Source organism: Pelodiscus sinensis, chromosome 1 (assembly GCF_052426305.1).
Source record: "Pelodiscus sinensis isolate ZL-2025 chromosome 1, ASM5242630v1, whole genome shotgun sequence".
Lineage (NCBI taxonomy): Eukaryota > Metazoa > Chordata > Testudines > Trionychidae > Pelodiscus > Pelodiscus sinensis.
The window spans coordinates 236,068,212-236,093,945 of NC_143052.1; the positions used below are offsets into that span (position 1 = coordinate 236,068,212).

General features: G+C 43.1%; 1 protein-coding gene across 4 annotated transcripts in view; it reads left to right on the forward strand.

The window, feature by feature from the left end:
• The window catches only part of MAP4K4 (mitogen-activated protein kinase kinase kinase kinase 4), a 244,029-nt gene that overhangs the window by 138,768 nt on the left and 79,527 nt on the right, over positions 1–25,734 (forward strand). For all 4 annotated transcript variants that reach the window (XM_075917256.2, XM_075917252.2, XM_075917268.2 and 1 more), the window contains exons 4-5: positions 18,657–18,782; positions 25,233–25,343. In XM_075917256.2, the coding sequence (XP_075773371.2) occupies positions 18,657–18,782; positions 25,233–25,343 (237 nt within the window). The remainder of the gene's footprint in view (positions 1–18,656; positions 18,783–25,232; positions 25,344–25,734) is intronic.

A 25,734-nucleotide genomic window follows, 5' to 3' on the forward strand; every position in this document is an offset into this window, starting at 1 on the left:
GTGCTGCCTTTATTTCTATTCACAGGAGGGGAAGAGTAATTGTTCTCAAGCAGGTACGCTAATTAGCTAGCTGTCATCAGCTCTCATGCCTGTATCAGGGCTGTGACGTCATGTCTGATAGACAGACACTAGCATTTTGTGACTGTTCATTGTTAATTCTCTCCCAGAATATCTCAGCTGTGAGGTTTCCATGCATGCTTGGCAACACGGATGCCAAAAACACATGATTCAAGAATATAGTTCTTTTGCTGGCAGCTGTATGAAAATGATTTTGTACATAGTGGAGGAATGCCAGACACATTTACTTGTATGCTGAAGTACATAGCTTGACTATATTGCTAGCAGCCCAGTACGGGTTGGAACTCCATGGTCTGGCATGGCAACCTTGGGACCTGGCCGGTCCCTAACAAGGGCATTTGCTGGACCAGGGGAGGTGCCCCGCCACCAGACTCCCAGGCACCCACCAGTTCTGCTTCTGGTTGCAGCCGGCCCCCACTGCCCTCAGCCAGCTGTATCCCTCATCCCTGGGACTCCCAGCTGCACTGCTGGGCACCCTTGCTGCTGCGCGCCCCATACCACCTGAGCCTCATGCCACGGGGCTCCCTGCACTGTCTGAGCCCCTGCTGCACTCCTGGCTACAGTGCTGGTGGCACATACAGAGTTGCTCCCTGTAGCGATGGCTATCGGTAGAACCCTAACTTCTCCCTTAGTAGCACATCGCTATAGGGAGCAGCTTTGTACAAACCACCGGCGTTCCCCACGCCGCCTGTGTCCCCTGCTGCAGGGCTCCTAGTTGTGTTGTGGGGCTCCCTGCTGTGGAATTCCAAGCTGCACCACTGGGGATCCCTGCGCTGGTGGAGCCCCCAGCAGCGTTGTAGGACTCCCTGCATTGCCTGAGCCCCCCTGCTCACCACTGGCCTCCACCACTGGATGACAGATGTTACCAGATCAGAGAGTTCCGGTTTAGGGAGGTACAACCTGTATTAATGTCCCAAATGAAAGCAAAACCCCACACCTACCTACCTTACTAGCTGTCCTCCTTCTGGAATGAGATTAAAACAAAACAAACTTTTCAGCACAGTTCTTGTCATCTACCATGCTGATGAGTTTGACACAGACATGAAGTTAAACTTAACATGCACTGCAGTCCCTGAGTGCGTTTCTCTGATGGGCACCTTTATTATCACTGAGAGAGCATGCGTCTTCGCTGCGTCAGTATCACCTGGTATATGCTAAAGAAAATGTTAGTAGTGAATCAAGTGATTTGATTGTGTGAGGATGAATTACAACTTGAGTGATTAGACCTAATAATTATTCTAGGCTGATGTAATAATCATCTTGTCGCTCAACTGTAAATCATTTTATAATGGTGTTCCTTTTTAATAGTTAATTTTCCAAGTATAAACAGACTCTAAAGGTAAAATATGGTCTGTTGAGCGTAGAAGACTTATTCCTTCCTCCTTCTGTAACCTTTTGGATTCTTTTCTCGAGAACAAGCAATTTGAGCTGAAATCTTTGCTCCAGTGAAGCTGCTCTCAGCCGGTCTTTTTTATTTTTTTCCCTAATTAGTTCCATTCTGTCTCATAGTTCATTCACACAAACTCACTCAGCTCTTTAACATTTTTCTCCAACATGTCTCTTGGCAGAAGACTTCAGTCAGACTGCAGATGAAGACAAATGGGCACCAGTGGTGCATCTGTTCTGAGATCAGTTGTAGGCTCATATGTTACCTTTTGCAATAAGAGACACTCCTCCCAAAGAAAAGTGAGAGGGGATTCTGCACAGCCACAGTGTCCCTTTCTGCTGTCCTGTGTAAAAGCTTACCAGAGGTCAAAAGGCACAGCAGTCAACTTCTAAACTAAACCTCTCTAATATCACAGCCAGTGACCCATTTCTTAGGTGGTCACTTTTTGAGGGCAGGAATGGCATCTTCCCATGTGTTTTTGGTATACAATATACCCCCAATCTTGCTCTAGTCTTATAGATGTGATTGCCACATAATCCAGGAGGAATTATTCTTACTAGGGATGTTAAAAATTGTTTAATATGGTAACTTTGTATCCGCTAAAAACCTTAGCGGTTACACGTACTGCAGGCTCTGCAGTATAAAGCTTAGCCCGCAGCAAAGCCTCCCAGGAGCAGGCCCACCAGCCTGTTTCCTGGAGAGGAGGCTTCACTGAGACAGTGAAGCCACCTTCCTGGGAGTGGAGCCGGCAGCTGTTGCTCGCTGGGTTCCGAGGGAGGAGGCTTCACTGCCCTGCTGCAGTGAAGCTGCCTCCCCAGGGGCTGGCTGGGTGCAACACGTGCCATTAACTGATAAGCATTACCATCTAACATCCCTAGTACTTACTAAAGGCCGATGGTTTTAAAATAAAAAGAGGAAAAAAAATGTAACAGAAATTTTAAATAATGTTTGACTTGCCTTAGGATTTTGGGTTGTTTTTGCAAGTGTGGGGGAAGGAAATACTGATGAAATGTTAGACACGTCCAGGGGCTATTTTAAATTAAAAATTGAATTGTTAGCGAAAAATTCAAAGTTTGGAGTGATATTGGACCACAGCTCCCAAAAAGGGGCTGCAATTACCTTCTGACTGAAGTTACTTTTTAAATTAAGGACTCTAAGGGATTGTCTCCACTATGGGGTGGATTGACCCTGCAGTGATGGATCCGCTGGCAGTTGACTTAGTAAGTCTAGTAAAGACCTGCTAAACTGACTGCCGATCACTTTCCTGTTGTCTACGGTACTCCAGCAGAACAAAGTGAATAGGGGAGTTGATGGGAGAATTTCTTCTGTCCACCCCCCATGCATTGTGGACTCGGTAGTAAGTAGATTGAAGCTATGTGTTATACAGGCAGTCCCCGGGTTACATGGATCCGATTTACATCGGATCCCTACTTACAAACGGGGTGAGGCAACCCCGCACTAGCTGCTTCCCCCCCAGCAGACCAGGGAGACGCGAAGCTAGCGCCCCCCCCCCCCCCCCCAGCAGACCAGGGAGACGCGGAGCGGCTTTTCTCAGCAGACACCTCAGCTTGAGAATAAAGGACTGAGGGAAGTGAGGTGTGGGAGAATAAAACTGAGCTCTGGAGAAATGTTTGGCTAGAGTTTCCCCTACAATATGTACCAGTTCCGACTTACATACAAATTCAACTTAAGAACAAACCTACAGTCCCTATCTTGTACGTAACCCGGGGACTGCCTGTACTAGTAATGAAACTCAAATCGTGTCGCATAGACTGATCTGTTTTTGTAGAGTAAACTTGCCCTGAGTAAGTGGGCTTACACACTGTCAGTTAGTCATGATTGTAGAGGTGAGTACAAATTTTGAGGTGCATTTTATTAACAAGGTATTTATCTTGGCTGTTTGATTAAAGAAATATGATGTTGAATAAGGCTACTTACTGTCTCAAGCTAGACTGTGGCTAAGGAGCCTGTGCTAGTTCCAGCTTGGCTCTGTTTGTGAGACTTTCCTCTTTGGAAGTAAACCAGGGTATGTGTTTGTGAAGGTCACATGCAATATTAAACATGGCTGTTAGCCTCACCAACCTGTTACCTGGATATTTGAAGACTTGCTAGCAGTCTATTAGACATTATTTTGTCTGGCAGTTTACCTCAATAGAACTTCTTAAAAAGAAGTGTTACATTTATTTCTTCATCATGTGTGTTACTCTTTAAGTCAACTGTCAGGCTGGGGAGACAATGTTTTATGTATGGTTTTATTTTTAAAGCCATTTTTCTAACATGGCACCTCATTTGTCAATGTTACCTTTGCCCTTTTAGACACTTAAAAAGGAGAAACAGCATTTGCATCATTTAAGGCTATGTCTGCATAAGAGACCGTACAGCATTACAGCCGTGCCAATTCAGCTGTGCTGGCCATGGCTTCCTGTGTGGCTGCTCTGTGCCAATGGGAGAGCTCTCCCATTGACATAATTAGACCACCCCCAATGAGCGGTGGTAGCTACAGCAGCAAGCGAGTGTCTGCACTGGCGCTTCTGTTGGTATAGTTTATGTCAGTTGAGGGGAGGGAGGGTTTCACAGCTGTGTGCAACAGAAATTTTACCAACACAAGTGGTAGTGTGGACATGGCCAGTTTAGCGAGGACAGTTTGCTTAATTATAGCCCGATCAGATTTTTTGGAGCTGGGAGGCTGAAGGGATTAGCAATGTGATACAAAGCTATCTTGCCTGCAGCCTGTGGTTTTGAAGTCAGTTCAGGTTGGCAGGAATCGATCTCTGTATCCTCCAATGGCTGTGGGGTGGCCTTTGAGAACAGGTTTGCTATTTCAATCCACTTGTGGTGATGGTCAACATTGCACAAACTATTCTGGCTGACACCGCAAGAATTCTGAAGGCTGCAGAGAGAGAGAGAGAGAGAGAGAGAAAGCATGCATGGATTGATTAGGTATGGAAACTAAATGGAATTTTCACCCCTACCTACGGCCCAGCAAGAGCATCGCTGACACTCATGTTAGTGGGTTGTCATTGGGAAGATGAGATTTTCTATCAGTGTCATGTCTATCAGCAGCACAGTCATGATGCTAGTGGGGAAGGAGAGACAAAAGATTAATGATGGGACCCTGGGGTTCAGGTGGTTGGGTTTAACATTTCACTTGGCTCCATGAATTGCAGTGCAGAGCTCCCCTCCATTGCTGTCTAGTTAATAAGTGCACATGATGGATTTCAGTTTTCCTTCAACAAATTCTGTACCTTCTCACCCCCTCCCCAGCCTCTCCCTCCCAAAACTTGAGGCAATTAAATGGAGCACAGGACGTGGCAAAGCAAGTGTGCCCACACAGTATGAACTCTGCTCATTTGATGGTGTGCATTGTGGTGTACTATCTTTGATTGCACAATCATATCTTTTTTTTGGTTTCTGCCTCATTCATGGTAGATGCTGGATGGTGAATGAATCAGGATTGTGTAGTGAGTGAAGCAGGAATGTACCAAATCATTGCCTCATTCAGGGGAATGAGTTGCATAGCTACAGTAGTATCATACATGAGGCCATACTATAAACAACTAGGGGAAAAATATCTACTTCATCTTATTCCCCGAGCACTGTATGACTTGTTTTCTGAGTGCATCTTGTACACTGAATCAGTCGGCTGTCTCATGGGAATGTTTTCTTAATGTGCTTGTGTGGTTCTAGAATAGTAGGAGATTTACACAGCATTTCTTGGATGCTGAACTCTAAGTTTTGTTTTTCCTTCATTTAAATCATTGTGTTGGGATGGGGTTGGGGAAGGGGGCGGGGAGCTTCAGTATACAGGCTGCCTTGGGAAGAGAAGACTACCTCAGCCCACACTCTCATCACAGCAGCTTGAGGCCAGGTGAGAAGCGCCTATCTATGCCCATTGCAGCTGCAGTAGGCACAGCTGATGGAGGGGTACATGTGCTTTGGCTAGAGGATAGATAGACAAACTCTCTGAAATATATAGTTGATAGCTGTCCCTTTCTCCACCCCTGCAGACCCAAAGGGGTTATAACTGTCCTGGTCCCCATCTCTGGCCCCTTGTTGCCTTCTGTGGTCATTCAACAATATAACTCCCTCCCACCATACTCCTCCCTTTCCATATTATGAGAAACAGTTGAATTCCAGGCACATCCCATTGTCTTGGCACAACCAAACACTAACTTTGCTTTAAGTCACGATAAGAGGAAGCTGCACACCAAATGTGGTGGTCCTAGTTCTTACCATTTAGGATGAGTTCTTGAACAAATGGACTCTCAGACAGGTAAGCAAACAGTCAGAGATGCATATTTCTAAAATTCATAGTAAGATCAAAGTGCGTGCAAGAAGGCTGGAGCTAAGGTTACACAAGCATTGTCACTTCGCGACACAAAATACTTCACTTTTCCATCTGAACTTTTCTTTAATATAGTTTTTTGTGTGACATAAAACAACAATGTACAATAATATATTTAGTCTTCCCAGATAACTTCTGCATCAAAGTCAGCCCTTCCTCTGGATACAGAAATACCGCCTCACCTTTTTTGCACACACTCTCCCTCTTTCTTTATGGCAACCATATTTCTTTTTGTAGGAGTGTCCCCCATTTTGTATGCAGTCTCATTTTTTACATCCTGTAGCTAGAATTTGCCTTTAATCATATAGGCCTGAGACCTGAAATACGATTCTGCAGCAAGAACAAATATTTGTAATACAAGTAATGTTGATGTAAGAAGAGTACTTCCATATTTTGTGGGAGCTCAAGAAAATGAGAGTGAAAGGCTAGTTGCTGAATGTGTAAATAGTACAGGTATGATGAAGATGGAGAGTTAAATTATACAGATGGGATAAATATACATTTGAGCAAGAAACCATGAAGAAGAATCAGGGCACTAACCTGGGAAGTATTTTGAAGGTTGCTTTCATGGCTGCCCTCTGCAAATGCTGTACTGCAGTGCCTTTGTCTGAATAAGGTCAGTAGAAAGTGCACCCATAGCATTACATTGCTTCTTTCAGTGTGGCCTTTACACAAGTCATGCAGAGAGTAGCAAAGGTGCCAGAGGCAGAATGAAATAAAAGGGACAGTTTTCTCCTTGTAGTGACTGGGGAAGTTAAGTCCTTAGGGTGACAACAAATGAGTATTGTCTTGAAGTGGTTTTGGCTCCTATTTTCATGGGAATGTTTCCAGCCTGTGTTCACACAGTGCTGGTTGCACAGGCTGCTCCAGGCATTGCTGAAAATTCTTTTAGAACTCTTAACCATCTATCATACTCCCTTCCCCATCCAGGTACCTTCCCTTGCAATGCTGTCACTAAGGTGGTGGATGTAAAACAGGAGTTTTCAACTCCTTTTGCTCTGTAATGGTTGCTTCCGTTTCAACCCTTTGCACACAGTAAGGAGAGCACCGGGCCAAGAGTAGAAAAGGCTCCCTCAGTTTTGAATGCAGCTGTGTGTTTTTAACCCATTTGATAGGAATTTGAAGCACAAAAGGTACACAGGTATATGGTTGTGAAATAACAGTCCTGGTGTCCTGGCAAGCTCCGGTGAAGGTGGGGGCTTTGCCATAGCAAGAATATTGCAAATTTCTGCACTCCTTCCAGGGCATTAGGCCAATGTGTTGCCATTCTGCTGTTGTGAGAGTGCTTGAATATTTAGCACTCAATGACAATTTTGGTGTATAGGCAAGATTGTTTGGGTACAGTTTATCAGTCATGAATCACTTCATAGATCAGGTGTTGCTATAACATGCAGGATGTTTTGAAAATATTTTAGCGTTTATCCTTATCTTAGGAGTATGGGTTTAAAACAGAGGGACAGCTCAATGGTTGGTATTTGAGGCAATTGTAATTGCTGTGCAGCACTGCCTTCTAGGTGAGCTGCATAATGCTGGGCCTTAGCAAGATGTTCAGGAAGTCACATAGTTCAGAGAACATTTTTTGGAAGACCGTGTCCACTAAGTGCTTGCTTACTGTAACTGGTGGATTCATTCATTCATTCATTCATTCATTCATTCATTCATTCATTCATTCATTCAAAGTTAAACAGAAATTTCTGCATTGATTCTGAAAATACCTTTAGAAAAGATCTTGGAACCTGCATAGTTTAGCTTTCAGTGTAGTAGTAGTTCATTGTTGATCTGTTTTAACTGCTTACACTCGGTTGGGTTTTAGTGTACTGTAGTTGCATTGTGTTCAGATAGACCGACACTAATTTAAATAATTACATTAGCTAATGATCACATTGCTCTTTGTCTAGTGAGAATTTCTGTTCCATATCTATTGGGTGTACAAATGCATTGAACGTAATAGAGTATCTGTTGGGAGGTGAACAAAAAAACGTTTGTGATTTCTAAGTGCAAGATATAAGGCAGCCACCAGATGGCTCTAGTACAGAGACTAGTCTGAATTCTGTTTGTGATGTGTATGAGTTTAAATCTTGAGAAATGATATTACTGTACTGTATTGTGTTGGATTTCTGCATAACTACTGCTGTTAACTACTCATGAGTTTACAGGCAAGGTTCTTTGTTAGAATGACTATATTTAGAAGTTCCTGGAGATACTAAATGGCCTTAAAATATTATATCTGTAGTTAAATACAAAAATTAAAACTGGAGAGGAATCCACTTGATTTAATCATGCCGCTCTTACAAAAATATAGCTTACTGTAGAAATTACTAGTAATCAGATGTTCTGTCACAAACAGCTGGTGAATGTATAAGTGAAAACACTTAGAACAGTGGTATCAGGGGCAAAGACAAAGAATGTTTCTATGGGAGTTTGTATCCACTGATAATGGCCTGCAGTGGTAATTGGTGCCAGCTGCATAAAATCACTAAGAAGGGCTTACCAGCTGCCTTACAAGGAATAGGAGGTAGCCTTGTTTTCCTTCCTGAGAGGGATACTTTTGTTCCATGATGATCATTTTAAACTTAGTCTTGCTCATTGTGACCAGTGGGCTCTGGAAAGTGTCAGAACAGTAGTAGTAATTATGGAAGGACTATAGCTCAGTCTGGAGTGCCAGTTTTCAATGCATCTAAAACCACTTTTCTCTTCCAGCCCCAGGTCTTTTCTGCGCAGATGTTGCCAGTCATGTTACAAGATAGCCTTTCAGTGAAGTGTGTGTTAATGAGTAGGGTTGGGTGCAAAATAGTTTCCTATCATGTGAGAGCTTTTGAGGCTTCCAGATTATTTCCCCCCTCTCCTCCGTACATAGCAATAAACAGTCAATCTCAAAAAATGTTGATGAATTGATTAAGCCCCCAAAATGTTTTTGGATTCTATCAATCAAAATGTTTCTATTAAGTTTTGGCACTTTCTTATTTTTAACCTTGTTTCATATAAATTAACTAATTTTCAAAACGAAAAGTCATTTTGACCTGGAAAATGGAAGATTTCATTTAAAAAATTGTCACAGTGGAGTGTTTTGACAGCCTTTATACTTTTTTCCAAAAAGCGCAGCAAGTGTTTTGATTGGGAGATTGGTCAAAAATGATCCTTTCCCGGAGACTATTTCACTTGTGGCAAATCAGCATTTTCTGATGAATTATTTAATCAGCTCTGCTAATGAGAGCATCACTTTTTCCTTACTATTATTTATATTGCCTAACTTCTAGAAACATTAGTCTTATTATTCTGCTGGGTATTGTTCAAAGTCCCTGCCTGGTAGAGTTAGGGTTGCTAGATGGTCCCCCCAAAAATACCGGATACGCAATATTTTGGTCAAGCAAAAAAAAAAAAAAGAGCGTGATAATAAGTACTGCCTCTCCCAGCCACTCCCTTTGCCGTTTCTGATGGGCCCAGACCGGCGATCACGGCCCTGCCTCTCAGCCTGGGAGTCCCAGCTGGAAGGCAGGGCTTTGATCTGGTATTTTCGCCTCCTGTCCAGTAAAAAAAATTCAGAAAATACCAGACACCTAAAATATCCGGTATTTCCTGATTTTTTTTTTTTTCCCCACCCCGGCCAGGAGGGGAAAATTCCAGGTGCTTGGTGGCTCCGCAGGGGAACTGTCTGGCCCGGAGCAGGAAGAAAAGATGGCGGTTGGCCGCCTGCAGCCTGTTAGGGCCAAAAAGCCTCAAAAACATTTCTTAAAGGGGCCATGCTGGATGATGATTATGATTATTATTTATTATTAAATAATAATAATTTTTGCTTAATAACTCTCAGGGTCTCTTTTTTCCCTGGTGGGCTTTTTTTTGGGGTGGGGGTGTGTTTGGTATTTTTGGTTAAACCCTGTGGCAACCCTATAAACATCACATTTCACTGCTTAACCAATTAAATGGGATTTTACATCCCTATTTTAGAGGGGTAGCCATGTTTGTTGTCTGTTTCAGCAAAGACAACGAGGAGCCCTATGGTACCTTAAAGACTTAACACATTTTTTTCTGGCATAAGTACAGTATAACTCACAAATAGTCTTCCAGCCCACGAAAGCTTATTCCTACATAAAGTTGTTAGTCTTTAAAGTGCCATAGGACTCCTCGTCATTTTTGCTTATATAGCATATAGCCACTCCCCGACTTACAAACACACCGACTTATGACCATTCATACTTATGACCAACCTCGCATTAACCCCATTACAATATTTTCAAGTTGAGAACCATGTATGTCAAGCTTTTTCAGACAGCGCGGGTAGCACGTTTAAAGGTATTTCCGACCAAATCGAGTTACGACCAGGTGTTCGGAACGTTACCCGTTTGTAAGTCAGGGACTGCTTGTATTTCAAGTTGTTAGGAGGCACTAGTTCGAATATAAAGTTTCGACACAATTCACCAAAAAAGAAATAATTTAAGTGGGGGGAAGATTGAGTCCTCTTTAAAGATTTGATTCTAAGAGTACCGGAGTTGTTCACCTCTGTAATCCATTGTTACAATTTGATGGAAACCATATGGTATGGTCTTTCTTTTGTGATGTGGACAAATGTCCCTTAGAAACTACAGTTTGTGGTATTGCATCATTATTGGTGGTTATTGTTAAGGAAGAGGCCCAGACATGAAATAGCAGGGCTGCTGGTGGCCAGGGAGTGAGTTGCATAACACAGCTGCCTGGAAATTGGATAACTGATTATGCTTTGCCTGCCTGCACTGTGATAAATGTATCCAGTTCTATCCGCCTTCTTTCTGTCACTCTAACGTGTCACTAGATTTACTCCTAAAGGCTACTAGATTGAAAGGAAATCTCAACCATAGCTCTGTGGGTCCAGTCCTCTTCCTGTTTAGTCACTGGGAACATGAATGAGACCAACTTAGAAGTACTTTTAAATACTGTAGTACCGTGGTCACCAACCAGTAGATCGCGATCTACAGGTAGATCTCGGAGGCTCTAAGAGTAGCTCTTGAGCCCTTTCTGAGCTGCGCACCTGCACGCAGTACATTTACATTAGATTTCCTCATTTGAGGAGCAGCTACTCACCGAGCAACAGCACAGGTGAGTAGCTGCGAGGAATGGTGGGGATATTTTTTTAAAGTAGCAGTATAAGGATTGGGGATAGCAAGTGATGGAGAGGAGGAGGATAGAGAGGGCGGGGCTTGAAGGAAGGGGCGGGGTGGTAGATCTTGGCTTGGTCTGTCATTTAAAAAGTGATCTTAGGTGTAAAAAGGTTGGAGACCACTGCTGTAGTATTTTCAGAAGGATATCCCATGTAAGCAATGTCTTTTTGTCTGTGACTGTAAATATGCATGGCCAACCTCCAGCATAGCCTGTCCATTATATTTCAAGGCTTGTGTTTGTTTTACAAAAGCGTACATTTAAAAGTCAATTTAAAGATGAATCCAGTTTCCTCAAACATAGGGTCACATAGTTAGAAATGATGAAATTATTGTTTTTTCTCAGGAATGAGAAAGCCCCATGTGCTGTTAAGGAGGGTGCAAGGCTCAGGGAAGGAGACCAGTCAAGTGGAGTAGAGGGAAACCATCCCATACTTGGGACCCTCCTTCCAGATAATGATGTGGTATCCTCTCGCTCTGAGGATACTTCTCTGGGGAGAAAACTCCAGTCATTAGGAAAAGGCAGTAAGGGAAGGATTTGATCTTTAGAAACCTATAGATAGCTGGGTTTGTGATGACCAGGAGAACAGTATGGTGACTTGCCTCCCTTGTGTGAAGGTTGCAGATCTTTCAAGACACCTAGATAGACTTATGTGTAGTGCTGGGGAGGAGCTGGTGGTTGTGGTACATATAGGTACCAATGACATAAGGGGGAGAGGTTCTGGAGGCCAAATTTAGGCTGCTAGAAAAAGAGATTGAAATCCAGGACCTCTGTGGTAGCATTGTCTGAAATGCTTCTAGTTACACGTGCAGGGCCAGGTAGGCAGACAGAACTTCAGAGTCTCAATGCGTGGATGAGACCATGGTGTAGGAGGAGGTTTACTGGAGACACTTTTGGGATAAGGGGAGCCTACACAGAAAGGATGGGGTGTACCTAAACCAAAATGGAACCAGAGTGCTAAGACTTCACATTAAAAAGATTGTAGAGCAGCTTTTAAATTTAAGGGCTGAGGGAAAGCTGACGGGTACGGAGGAGCACATGGATCAGACACAGACATCTGTTAGGGGAGAGTCTATTAATAGAGAGTCTCTATGCTCTAGTAAAGAGGAGAGGATGGAAGATGATAAAGTATGGGCAAGATCAGATGAGAAACAATCAAATGAAAAAGAGCCTAATATCAGGAAATGACAGACAGATAAATAGTGACAAATCTTTAAAGTGCTTACACACAAATGCTAGAAGTCTAAGTAATCATATGGATGAACTAGAATGCATCATATTAAAGGAGGATATTGATATAACAGAAATCACAGAAACTTAGTGAAATGAGGACAATCAATGAGAGACAGTTATACCAGGGTACAAAATATATCAGAAGGACAGAACAGGTCGTGCTGGTAGGTGAGTGGCACTATATGTGAAAGAAAATGTAGAATCAAATGAAATAAAAATCTTAAATGAACAAAATGATCCACGGAATCTCCATGGATAGTAATTCCGTGCTCAAATAATACGAATATAGAAGTAGGGATATATTATTGACCGCCTGATCAGGATAGTGATAGTGACTTATGAAATGCTAAAGGAGATTAGAGAGACTATCAAAATAAAAAACTCAATAATAGTGTGGGACTTCAATGGTCTCCATATTGATTGGGTACATGTCATTAAAGGATGGGAAGGACAAGATGCGGAGGTAAAATTTCTTGACACCTTAAATGACTACTGCTTGGAGCAGCTGGTTCTGGAACCCACAAGGGGAGAGGCAATTCTTGATTTAGTCCTGAGTGGAGTGTAGGATATGGTCTAAGAGGTAAATATAACTGGACCGCTTGGAAAGAGTGACCACAATGTAATAAAATTTAACATCCCTGTGGTGGAAAAAACACTTCAGCTGCCCAACACTGTGGCATTTAATTTCAGAAAGGGGAACTGTACAAAAATGAGAGTGTTAGTTAAACAGCAATTAAAAGCTACAGTGCTAAAAGTAAAATCCCTGGAAGCTGCGTGGAAACTTTTCAAAGACACCATAATAGAGATCCAACTGTATACCTCAAATTAAAAAAAAAAACACACAGAAAACTAAAGTGCCACTGTGACTTAACCACCAAGTAAAAGAAGCAGTGAGAGCTAAAAAGGCATTGTTTTAAAAAATGAAAGTCAAATCCTAGTGAGGAAAGCAGAAAGGAGCATAAACTCTGTCAGATTAAGTGTAAAAACATAATCAGGAAAGCCAAAAAGGAGTTTGAAGAACAGCTAGCCAAAAACTCAAAAAGTAATAGCAAAAGGTTTAAAGTACATAAGAAGCAGGAAGCTGGCTAAACAACCAGTAGGGCCTGGACAAGATACTTAAAGGAGCACTCAAAGAAGATACGGTCATGTGGAGAAACTAAATAAATTCTTTGCTTTGGACTTAATGGTTGAGGATGTTAGGGAGATTCCCAAACCTGAGTAATTCTTTTTAGGAGACAAATCTGAAGAATTGTCCCAGATTGAGGTGTCATTAGAGGAGGTTTTGGAACAAATTGATAAACTTAACAGTAACAACTCTCCAGGACCAGATGGCGTTCACCCAAGAGTTCTGAAAGAACTCAGATGTGAAATTACAGAGCTATTAATTGCGGTTTGCAACCAACCTATCCTTTAAATCAGCTTCTGAGCCTAATGACTGGCAGACAGCTAACATGACACCAATATTTAAAAAGGGCTCTAGAGATGATCCTGGTAATTACAGACTGGTAAGTCTAATGTCAGTACCTGGCAAATTAGTTGAAGCTATAGTAACGAATAAAATCGTCAGACACATATATGAACATAATTTGTTGGGGGGAAAAATCAACATGGTTTCTGTAAAGGGAAATCATGCCTTTCTAATCTACTAGTGTTCTTTGAGGGGGTCAACAAACTTGTGGACAAGGAGGATCCAGTGGATATAGTATTCTTAGATTTCCAGAAAGTCTTTGACAAGGATCCTGTCCAAAGACTCTTAAGTAAAGTTAGTTGTCATGGGATAAGACGGAAGGTACTCTCATGGATTGATAACTGGTTAAAAGACAGGAAACAAAAGGTAGGAATAAATGGTAAGTTTTCAGAATGGAGAGAGGTGACTAGTAGTGTCCCCCAACGGTCTATCCTGGGACCCATCCTATTCAACTTATTTATAAGTGATCTAGACAAAGGTTTAAACGGTGAGGTGGCAAAATTTGCAGATGATACCAGACTGCTCAAGAGAGTTAAGACTAAAGAAGACTGTGAAAGCTTCAAAAAGATCTCACGAAATTGAGTGATTGGGCAACAAAATGGCAAATGAAATTTAATGTTGATAAATGTAAAGTAATGCACATTTGGAAAAAATAATCCCAACTATACATACAATATGATGGGGACTAATTTAGCTACAACTAAACAGGAAAGAGATCTTGGAATTATTGTGGATAGTTCTCTGAAAACATCCACTGAGTGTGCAGCGGCGGTCAGAAAAGCAAACAATGTTAGGAATCATTAAAAAAGGGATAGCGAATAAGAGAGAAAATATCTTATTGTCTCTGTATTAAACCATGGTACACCCACATCTTGAATATTGTGTACAGATATGGTCACCTTATCTCAAAAAGATATATTGGCACTGGAAAAGGTTCAGAAAAGGACAACAAAAACAATTAGGGGTTTGGAATGAGTCCCGTATGAAGAGAGATTAAAAAGACTTGGACTTTTTATCTTAGAAAAAAGGAGACAGGGGAATGAGATAAAGTATATAAAATCATGACTGGTGTGGAAAAAATGAATAAGGAAAAGTTATTTACTTGTTCCCATAATATAAGAGCTAGGGGTCACCAACTGAAATTAATAGGTAGCAGGTTTAAAACAAACAAAAGGAAGTTTTTCTTTGTGCAGCACACAGTCAACCTGTGAAACTCCTTGACAGATGATGTTGTGAAGACTAGGACTTTAACAGGGCTCAAAAAGGAGCTAGATAAGTCAATGGAGGTTAGGTCCATCAATGGCTGTTAGCCAGGTCGGGTAGGAATGATGTCCCTAGCCTCTGTTTGTCTAGAAATGGATGACAGGAGAGCAATCACATGATGATTACCTGTTGTGTTTACTCCCTCTGGGCATCTGGTTTTGGACACTGTCAGTAGAAAGGATACGGGGCTAGATGGACCTTTGGTGTGACCCAATATGGTGGTTCTTTTATTCTAACAATGTTTAGAAAGGACTTTGATTAACCATCTCATTTTAATACTTTATACAATGTTCTAAACATACCCAGCCCTTACCAAAATGTGTTTAAAAAAAGAAAAGACCAGAACAGGTTAATTCTGGTGCATTTGGCATTCTCCCAGATTAATAATGAAAATGGACTATTTTGGTGGAGAATACTACTTTATAAAATAAATACTATTTCCTTGAGAGCAGGGGCTGCTACTTCTATGCTAAGAAAACGAACTAGAGCAATGTGGATAATATTTAGCTAGCGTCCTGTTACCTGACATCTGTGCGCGTTGGGAACAGTATGCTTTACTATTAGGCATTTTACAAATTGCAAAATAATTTGCTGTTTAAAATTTCCCCATATCAGGTTCTGATACCTTGAAAGAATCAACAGTCTTGCTGAGCTGTTGATTAGCTTGCCCTCCAGTTGAACTGGGGCTTTAGTTTCTCAATACATGTTTCTCATTCTCCTGTTGACCCTCCGAGCCACATACAATAGTCTTCAGACGTTCAAGAGCTAGGCACACCTGCCTGGGCTCAGGGCTTTAGTCCCACTGCAGGGGGGTGGCTAAGGACTCCATCCCTGCAGGAGAGGGGGAGTGTCTTGGGACTCTATCCTGCAGGAGGTGGGTGTCTTGGCTTGGGGCTTCAGTACTGACACTGAGGCTTCGATAGGTGTGACCCATGGAGCTTAAGCCCCAAGACCCTCCTCCCTGCAGAGCGGAAGCCGGGGGAGTCATGTGATCCCTGGTATCCCCTCAGATTTTTGCTAGCGTTTGGTGGCCCCACTTGGTCACATGGTGCTGCCAGGCCCCTCTTTGCACAACTAGTGCTGGAGCCAGGAAGCTGGGAGCTCCAGGAATGGGGAGAGGCAATGGCAAACTGCTGGGAGCTGCGAGGTGAGCTGCTGCTTTTGTTTCGGCCTCTCCTAAGGAGCTAAAGCAGCAGCCCCTTGCTGCAACTTCCAGCTGTTTGCCACAGAGCTAACACCTGGAAGCTGCAGGGAGGGTTTGCTGCGGATAAGGATCCTGGTAAGAGTAAGAGTAAGGGGAGGAGCAGAAGGAGGGACATGACTCAAGCTGTTGGTGGGGGAACTTTTAAATTATGGCCCCCATCATCTTTGGCAGAAGCCCATCCCTTAACACAGGGAAGAAATGCCAAGATCCCCTCCCCCTCTCACAGTCTGGTAGGAAGAGAATGGAGGAGGCATTGGTGGGCTCTACAAGCTGCACTTTTTTTTTTTTTTTTTTTAAAGCCACATGTGGCTTGAGAGGTGCAGTTTGGCCACCCCTGGGCTATTAAAAGGACTCGAGGTTAGTGTTGGCTAGGATGGGGGCATAATTGCTGTTTCTTTTCACTAGGGCCGTATCTAGACTACACTAGACTTTTGAAAGAGGATATGCAAATTCTGTGGGAATTCCATATCTTCTTTTGATCTCACTTTCGAAAGCGAAAGTAATTAAGATGCATTTTTTTGTCAGCAAACCCTCCTGTTTGTCGACCAAGCCACGGAAACCTAATTTTTTAAGGAAAAAATTGTCCAGTCCCTCTGCCTTCTGAACATTCCCGCCATAGACAGTCATGCTGCCTTCTGTCATGCGTTCTGCTTCTCACCCTACTCCTCCACATTACACATCCTACCTCTACTTTAAATCCCCACCCTCCATCCCCAGTCTTAGCTACATTGCAGTTGTCATGGTCAGAGCTGGATTAAATTTTTGCAACATTTTTCCTAGAAATGCGCTTTTGGAATGCTCAACTATTTGTAAATTTGGGTTGAATTCAGTGAATGTGTTTGTCAGAGAAAAACATCAAACTATTGTTCCGTGGTCTTTGCAAGTAGTTGCTGGTAGTCGAGGTCAAAACAGTTCCTTTAGAAACTGTCAGCATGAACCAGTTTGACACACTTTAAATGATGCTTTGAAGCAATATTTAAAAAAAATTCATTCACCTCAAATACATTTTTTTGTATTATTTGTTTAGCAAAATCCCCAAACTATTTAGGTTTGGTTTCAAACCCAATAAAGTTGTGTTAACTTTTTTGGGGGTGTGGTTCAGCTGCTGATCCAAAAAAATTGATGATTTGCTAAGTGTACCAGTATCTGTTGAAGAAAGCCTCTTATTCTGCTCTGTTTGGGTATGGAAGAAAAGCAGATGCCTTTCTTTGCCTGTGCAGGAATGCTTGACCAAGGGAGCAAAACCCCTTCCTCTGTCTTTGTGTACAATATCCTGTTTACATGCAGGACTCCCAGTCATGCTCTTCCTGATGCGCTTGCTCTTCCTCTGCAGTCATATGAAGCAGCAGCAAACTGAGTAGTACAAATGACTCATTCACATTAGTCAAAAAGCTTCTTCAGTTCCCAAGTTGTCTTCCTGATGCAGACTAGGGATGTAAGTGACTAGTCAAGTAGTCAACCACATGATAAGCCTAGGCGTATCGGGTAGTTAAGTCACTCCTTGACTACTCGCTCTCCCCCTCCCTCTTGTTGCCTCTGGGAAAGCAAGAGCTGATACTGGAGGGGGCCGGCTTAAAAGCCCCACTGTCTCCGTGGTCTGAGAGCCTTGCTGGGTCCCGGACCTACCCCCACTGCGATTCTGAATTTTAAATATAGTAAAAGCCACCTGCTTCTTAACCTGCTTAATGCAGACCCACTGTGTCTGTTGCTCTTTGCACAATATGGGTTCCCATCCAACCCACTCCCAAAAGCACATTTCAGCTCTGAAAAGTTGCTCAGCTCAATGATTGTGGTATTTAATTACAACCAGTCCATTTTCCAAGCTCAACACTGTTTGAAGAAATGCAAAATGCCCCCTAATCTCCCCAGTTATAGGGTTGCCAGGTGTCTGGGTTTGAACTGGACTGTCCAGTATTTGAGCTTTCTGTTCGGGGAAACAAATTGAGAATATATTAATGAGAAAATATAACTGTCTGGTATTTTCTAAATAAGATGTAATGTAGATTGTGATGTAATGTCAAGTGTGTCTGGTATTTTTGTTGAAACCAACTGGCAACCCTACCAGTTGAGTGGATTTTTTTTAGTCCATTTTAGTTTTGAACTGCTTTTTCCAAGTCATGTTGGAGAACTTGTCAGCTAGTTTGTATTTTTTTGTGTTTTTAATTCTATCATTATAATAACTTTGAAGAGAGATACTGTCCAACTTACCATCGCTTTTGATAAAGGAACCCTTCTGGTCTTTCTTAAAACACTGTTGTTTAAAAACATGTTGTATAGGATTTTTTTTACCGTTACAGGAATTGAAATCAATTGTGTGTGTCTTTTCAGTCATATTTCCTTTCAGCAATACTGACGTTCTGGAGAATAAATGTTTGTTTCAGATGATTTTCCCAATAGGCACTGAAGTTCTGTGGCATGAAGCCAGATTGTGTTTACTGATCATGCTGCTGATATAAATTGAACTTTCCCTTATATCTGTTCATGCATGAGAAAGGAGCTAAATAATATATTGTCATATAAAATACATGCTTTTTGTTTTGTTCCAAAGGATGAAGAAGAAGAAATCAAACTGGAGATAAATATGCTAAAGAAATATTCTCATCATAGAAACATTGCAACTTATTACGGTGCTTTCATTAAGAAAAGTCCCCCAGGACATGATGACCAATTGTGGGTAAGCAGATGTTTTCTAAGCACGCTCTTTGTTTTTTCCTTTTCCTCTTTATTAAAAAAAAGTTTTTCCTGCAGGACGACTGAGTGACATCATCATGCCACTCTGCATCCCATCTGCCTCCTCTCTCTGCTCTGCCTCCCCCAGCTTGAGCCCAACCTCGCTGCTTCCCCTCGCCACTTGGAATTGCTATTTTAAACCAAGCTCCTACTCGCCTTCCTCCACCCCCACCCCACAGAGCTTTCAGTGCCAAGACACGTGGCACAGTAGCTGGTAGACCCCACATCGCAGCCATGAGAGCCCAAGGGAAGAGGGTGAGGGATACTGTGCTCAGAGCAGCAGCCTAGGAGTGGGGCTCCCAGCTGGGCTTATGCGCCAGAAGCAGGCTCTTGGGGGATCCCTGCCACCTGGTGTTTGGGGAGCTGGAGTGTGGTGCCCAACTGCTTGGAGTCTGGCTGCCCCCAAGGAGATTCACTCCCTCCCCCCAGCAGCTGGTGGGGGAAGTGAGATGGGGCTCAGGCTGGCAGGAGGCGGGGAGGGAGAAGGGGAGGCTCTGATGCTGGCAGAGGGTGGTGGGAAAAAGGGAGAAGGGACCCAGGCTGGCATGCCCACAGCCCAGTCCTCACCAGTGGCTGGGGCATGGGGGGAAGCTGAGGTTTCCTACACCCTGCAAGAGGGGGGTTGGCGAGTGCAGTGAGCAGGGGGCACATCTCCCTTTTAGTTACTATTTGAGGACAACAGAAAATATAATATTGGGAAAATAACATTAATGAAACTTGGTGTTTCATGGAAGGTGGTGTATTATACAACCAATGGGTTGTATATCCTTAATAAGAAAATTAAGCCAAAAAATGGTTAACGCCTGCGCACCTGGCTCTTACTATGTTGAAACTGCAGAGCTGCAGCAGGGGTATCTCCTTCTCAGCACCTTCCCTTATTGACCAGTTGTGTAGTCGATACTACATGATTACCCAGTTATCTGCCTCTTAACTTCCTTAGGCTAGATGCTAAGGGTGTGTCTAGACTACATGGCTCCGTCGCCATGTAAACTAGTTTACCCGACATAGTCAACGAAGTGGGAATTTAAATAATCCCTGCTTCATTAAAATAAGAATAGCCGCTGCGCTGTGCTGACAATCAGCTGATCCAGCACAGCGCCGCAGTCTAGACACAGATCGGTTGACAAGGGAAGCCTTTGTCAACCGCTCCTGTAAACCTCGTTCCACGAGGCATAAGGGAGTGGTTGACAAAGGCTTCCCTTGTCGACCAATCCGTGTCTAGACTGCCGCGCTGTGCTGGATCAGCTGATTGTTGGCATAGCGTGATGGCCATTTTTATTTTAATGAAGCGGGGATTATTTAAATCCCCGCTTCATTGACTATGTCGGGTAAACTCTAGTTTACATGGCTCTGTCGACGGAGCCATGTAGTCTAGACACACCCTAAGTTACTATGTAAAAAATACTTCAAAAGCCCCCAAACTGTCTTACTCTTTCAAGGTAGCTTTTTATGCATGTGGTATACCTGTTTTTCTTCTGTTAACGTGTTTGTTACGCAGAATGAGAAGGCATGACTTATGCCCTCTGATTAAGCCCTGAGGTCTGCTTTGGATAACTGAGAATCAAGCATAACACATTAGGTTTTACGCTCCACATATGCCTAATATCCTTCATATTTGTGTTTCCTACTGTTCTCCAGCATGTTTCAAGCTAATAGCATTTCAGACCTATTAACACAATAGCCCTCTAATGTTACAAAGGCAGAACCCGGCATAGGTCAACAATCCTCTACATACCAGAGGAGGAGAGCCAATATCTGAACATAGCAAGAAGCCTGTTTTTCTGTAGTCATCACTAAAAAGACTAATAATGACTAAATACTCAACACAGTATTAACAAGGAGGAAGGGCTGTCACCTAAAATAGGGAAATAACAGGTTAAACAGTGTTTAGATAAGACAGATGTATTCAAGTCATCAGGGCCTGATGAAATTCATCCAAGGGTAAGTTAGAAGTAGCTGAAGCATTTGGGACCATAAGCTATTATCTTTGAAAACTCACTTAGGACGAATGAGCTCTCAAGGGAATGGAGAAGGGCAAACATAGTATCTTATCTTTAAAAAGAAGAATAAAGGGACCTCAGGTAATTATAGAGCATTCAACATAACTTTTTTACCTCAAAAGATACTGGAACAAATTATGAAACAATCAATTTGTGAACACTTAGCAAATAATAAATAGGGTTGTACGGCCAGCATGGATTTTCCAAGAACAAGTCATGGCAGACCAACTTTACTAGCTTTTTGGGGGACACTGGGGTAGGAAAGCAGGAACTGTGACACATATTGGTTTTTGAAAGGCTTATGAGTACAGTTTCATGTGGCATTCTCATAAGCAAAATAGGGAAATGCCATCTAGATTAAATTACTATAAGGTTGGTGCACTACTGATTGAAAGACCATACTCTCAGTAGTTATCAGTAAGGCTAAGATTTCGACATTGGTGTTTTTAGTACAAGTAAAAATTCACAGACCATGACCTGTCCATGACTTCTACTGTAAACATTCCTGAGTGAATCTTAGGTGCTGCAGGGCCCCCTGCTATTCTGAGGATGCTCCTACTTGGGCCGAACTTGCTGCCAGGGGCCTCTGTTTGGCTAACCCCAGGGCCTTGCTGCTTAAGTAGTCCCTGAGGCCAGCCACACCAGCTGCTTGGATGGTCCCTGGGGCCATCGACCAGAGGCTTGTATGTTTGCCTCCAGGATTGCTCCAGCAGCAGCCAGTGTGGCTGGCATCAGGGCCACTCCAGTGGCTGGTCCCAGGACTGCCCCAGCAACATCTGGTGTGGCTGGACCCAGAGCTGCCTGAGCAGCTGGCACTAGGGCCAGTTGTTTGAGTGGCCCTGGGGTCAGCTACACGGTCCACTGCAGCTGCAGAATGTCACAGAGGTTGCAGAAAATCATAGGATCCGTGACTTCTGCGACCTCTGTGACACTGTCACTGCAATGGTAATAGTGAGGTAGCCGTGTTAGTCTGCTCTTGCTAAAACAAAAGGAAAAACTGTGTAGCACTTTAAAGACTAACAAGATGGTTTAATAGGTGATGAGCTTTTGTGGGCCAGACCCACTTCCTCAGAGATCGTATTGTGGAAGAAAATTGGCACAACCATATATACCAAAGGAATACAATGAAAAAAGTGAACACATGATTAAACTGACAAATACAGAAGGTGGGGTGAGGGAGAAAGGGAGGTAATAGCTATTTGAGTCAATAAATGGCTAACCAGGGTGATAAGTGGGGAAGCTATCTTTGTAATGGTTAAGGTAATTAGCATCTTTGTTAAGGCCCATTCGTAAAGTGTCAAATTTAAACATGAAAGAAAGTTCTGAAGTTTCCCTCTGTAATCTGGTGTTAAAGTCTCTTTGAAGTAAGATGCATGTAGTAAGGTCATTAAGACTATGTCCAAGTAGGTTGAAATGAAAAGTAGCTGGTTTTTCCTTGTGAAGATGTCTGATTTGTGGGCAATAATTCTTTGGCGAAGTGTCTGAAAAGTCTATCCAATATACATAGCAGAAGGACACTGTTGGTACATGATGGCATACATTATATTTCTGGATGAACAGGAATATGGCTGTGTCTAGATTGGCATGATTTTCCGGAAATGCTTTTAACGGAAAAGTTTTCCGTTAAAAGCATTTTCGGAACAGAGCGTCTAGATTGGCACGGACGCTTTTCCGCAAAAGCACTTTTTGTGGAAAAATGTCCGTGCCAATCTAGACGCGCTTTTCCGCAAAAAAAGCCCCGATCGCCATTTTCATGATCAGGGCTTTTTTGTGGAAAACAAATCTGAGCTGTCTACACTGGCCCTTTTGCGCAAAAGCTTTGCGCAAAAGGGACTTTTGCCTGAACGGGAGCAGAATAGTATTTCAGCAAGAAGCACTGATTTCTTATAGTAGGAAGTCAGTGCTTTTGCGGAAATTCAAGCGGCCAGTGTAGACAGCTGGCAAGTTTTTCCAGAAAAGTGGCTGATTTTCCAGAAAAACTGGCCAGTCCAGACACAGCCTATGTGTTCTTGATCATATAATTGACATGGTTAGGTCCAGTGATGGTGTCACGAGAGTAAATATGTGGACAAAGCTGGCAACGGTTTGCTGTCAAACTGAGAGTGCGTATCTGATTGGGCCCGCAGGGTTGAGTCTTGGGTCCGGTACTATTAGATGTTTCCATTTGTGACTTGGATGATGGAGGGGAGAGTGTACTTATAAAATTGGTAGATGACACTAAGCTGTGGGATATTGCGAGCACTTTGGAGGATAGGATTAAAATGCAAAATAATCTTAAGAAATTGAAGACTTGCCCTGAAATTCAATAAAGGCAAGTGCGAACTTCACTTATTTTATGAGTGAAAAATAAAATGAAAGCAGGTTGTGGATTCTCATTGAAGGTTTTTAAAAACAGGTATGATGTTCATACCTGAGTCACAGGTTGAGATGCACAGCACCTAACACCACTATGCCCAGAGCCCTCATCCCTGAAACCTCTCCACAGAGAGCAAAGCCTCAGTGCTGGCATCAGGAGTTAGGGACCCTATTGTGCAAGGCTGGGTGGCAGTCCTGACCTGACCTTGCTGCTGACCCTGACCCCTGCATCCTGATGTCTGGGGCTCTGTGGCAGCCCTGACCCTTAACCCCGACAGGTAACAGCTCAAACCCCAATATATAGGGCCTGGTGTCAGTTCCCACCCAGATCCTGCTGTGTTGCAGTCCCAGCCCTGGTCTCCACAGATTTCTAGCACACAGCTGGGCTGCAGCTGTGTGCTAATTGGGTTTCTTGTGGAACCACTGATCTAGGTATTCATCGTCCTGCCTCAGAGCAGGGGGTTGTACTTGCTGACTTCTCAAGGCCTTTTCAAGCTCTACATTTCTGTGATTCTATAATAAGTAACTTTTCCCATTCCCCTCTGGGTAGTAACACCATTCCTGCTAATGAAGCCGTGATGCTGAGCAGCATGAGCAAGTTGCCTTAAAAATAAAGCCGCATTTATGATTTCTTTTTTCTTTAATGCTTGTGAGATGTCCACAGCATCACCATCTTGCATAATTCTCCCCTTAATGGTGGCATTTTTGTTCTCTGCCTTGATAACTGATAAGTATTTAAAATACAGTTATTGTACAGTGTATAGTAAATTGAGTCTTATAAGATATTTTAATATGTGCATACAGTGATGTTTACTTAAACATATGGTGCCTATGAATAAATCTAGCTTGTGGTAGTGCAAGAGATGTAAGACAGGCATGCACGTTTCAGAGTCAGCATATCTTAAATTTGTTGGTTTCTAAATCAAATATTGGAAATCTCTAAGGGTCCTATGAACAGAGGGAAGTTGTTTTTCAGTGCTTGGACAAATAAAAAGTAATTTAATGTTTTCATTTGAGTTTGCTTTGGGTAACAGTATCCAGCCCCTTAAAAATCTGAGGGGAGAGGGGGAGGGGGAGGGGAATATATATATATATGGATGGTGTGAGCAGTTTAACTCTTAACGCCTTAACATGAGGTTTGTTGAGCAGTGGTGTTAATTGAGACAATCCAGATGCTCAGGATCAAATTACAATGAATAAATCAGACTCTGAAGATGAATTAATATGAGACCTATTCCATATAGAGTACAGTAAACTTCCGATAATGTGGCACCTTTAGGACCCAGGGGGTGCCGGATTATCAGATATGCCAGACTATCAGAAGACGGGCCTGTGAGGGGTCTGGGATGGAGTGGGAGGGATGCGCCCCTCGGCACTGCTGAAACTGACCAGCGGCTGAATCGGGGAAGCCAGGGGGAGAGCAGTTCCAATTGTCCAGCTGCCCGGAGCACTTCCGGGTTCCAGATGGTGCCGGACCATTGGATGCCAGACCACAGGAGTTTTACTGTATATCCTTGTTATAATGTCCTTTGGAATAGCAAACCTTGGGCTATAGCAAACGTGCTTCCTGGATCCCACATCAAGCTCTGCCTGCTGTGGTGTTTGAGGATGGGGTGAGAGCTTTTTCAGCATCATGGCTGCAAAGGATGGCGGGCTGATAGCTCCTCCAGTCTAGGAGTGCAGTTGGACGAAGGCGGGGCTGATAGCCTCTAGCCATTCTCTCTCCCACCCCCCCCCCCACCCCCCATCCCCAAACACTACAATAAAGCACTAGCTATACTGGAAAACTGGCTTGGACCCTGATGGGTTCATTAAAGCGAGGGTGTAGTGTATGCCTGATACATAATAGACACAATGGGGTCGGATCCAGTCTCCATATGGAGACATTTAACCTGACTGTTGGCTCTGTGTGACACGAGCATTGTTTCAAACATTACTGTGATCATGCCCTTAGTTCTTTTGCTGCTGGGCACAAGTGTGTGTTGTGCTTAATGTGTGTTGTGCTTAATGCTGGCTTTGTCCTTATGTTTCTTTTGCAGCTTGTTATGGAATTTTGTGGAGCAGGCTCTATCACAGACCTTGTGAAGAACACAAAAGGAAACACTCTAAAAGAAGACTGGATCGCATATATCTCCAGAGAGATTCTCCGGGTGAGGAAAATAGTCCATTGTGTCTGGGGAAAAAAGACAGTCCTATTTCTGTACTAACATAAATACAGCCGAAGAGTAGTGTCTAGGTTGAGCTTCTAGGAATAAAAGCCTCCAATAGCTGCCGTGTACTACAATGGCAGTCTTGCTCAAAAGGTGATAACTGTGTCATGGGAGTCCATTGGAGTTTGAGAACCAGGTTCCGCACCTCTGTAGCACACTAGGGCTATGTCTACACTGCGGAGCTATTTCAGGATACCTCCGGTATCCCAAAAGAGCTATTCCGCGGCTTAAGAGCAAGTCCGTTAAATCGAAGTACAGTGGGCTCACTATTCCCACATCTCTGTAAACCTCCTTGCACCAGGGATAATGGATGTTTCGGAATAGTGCCTTA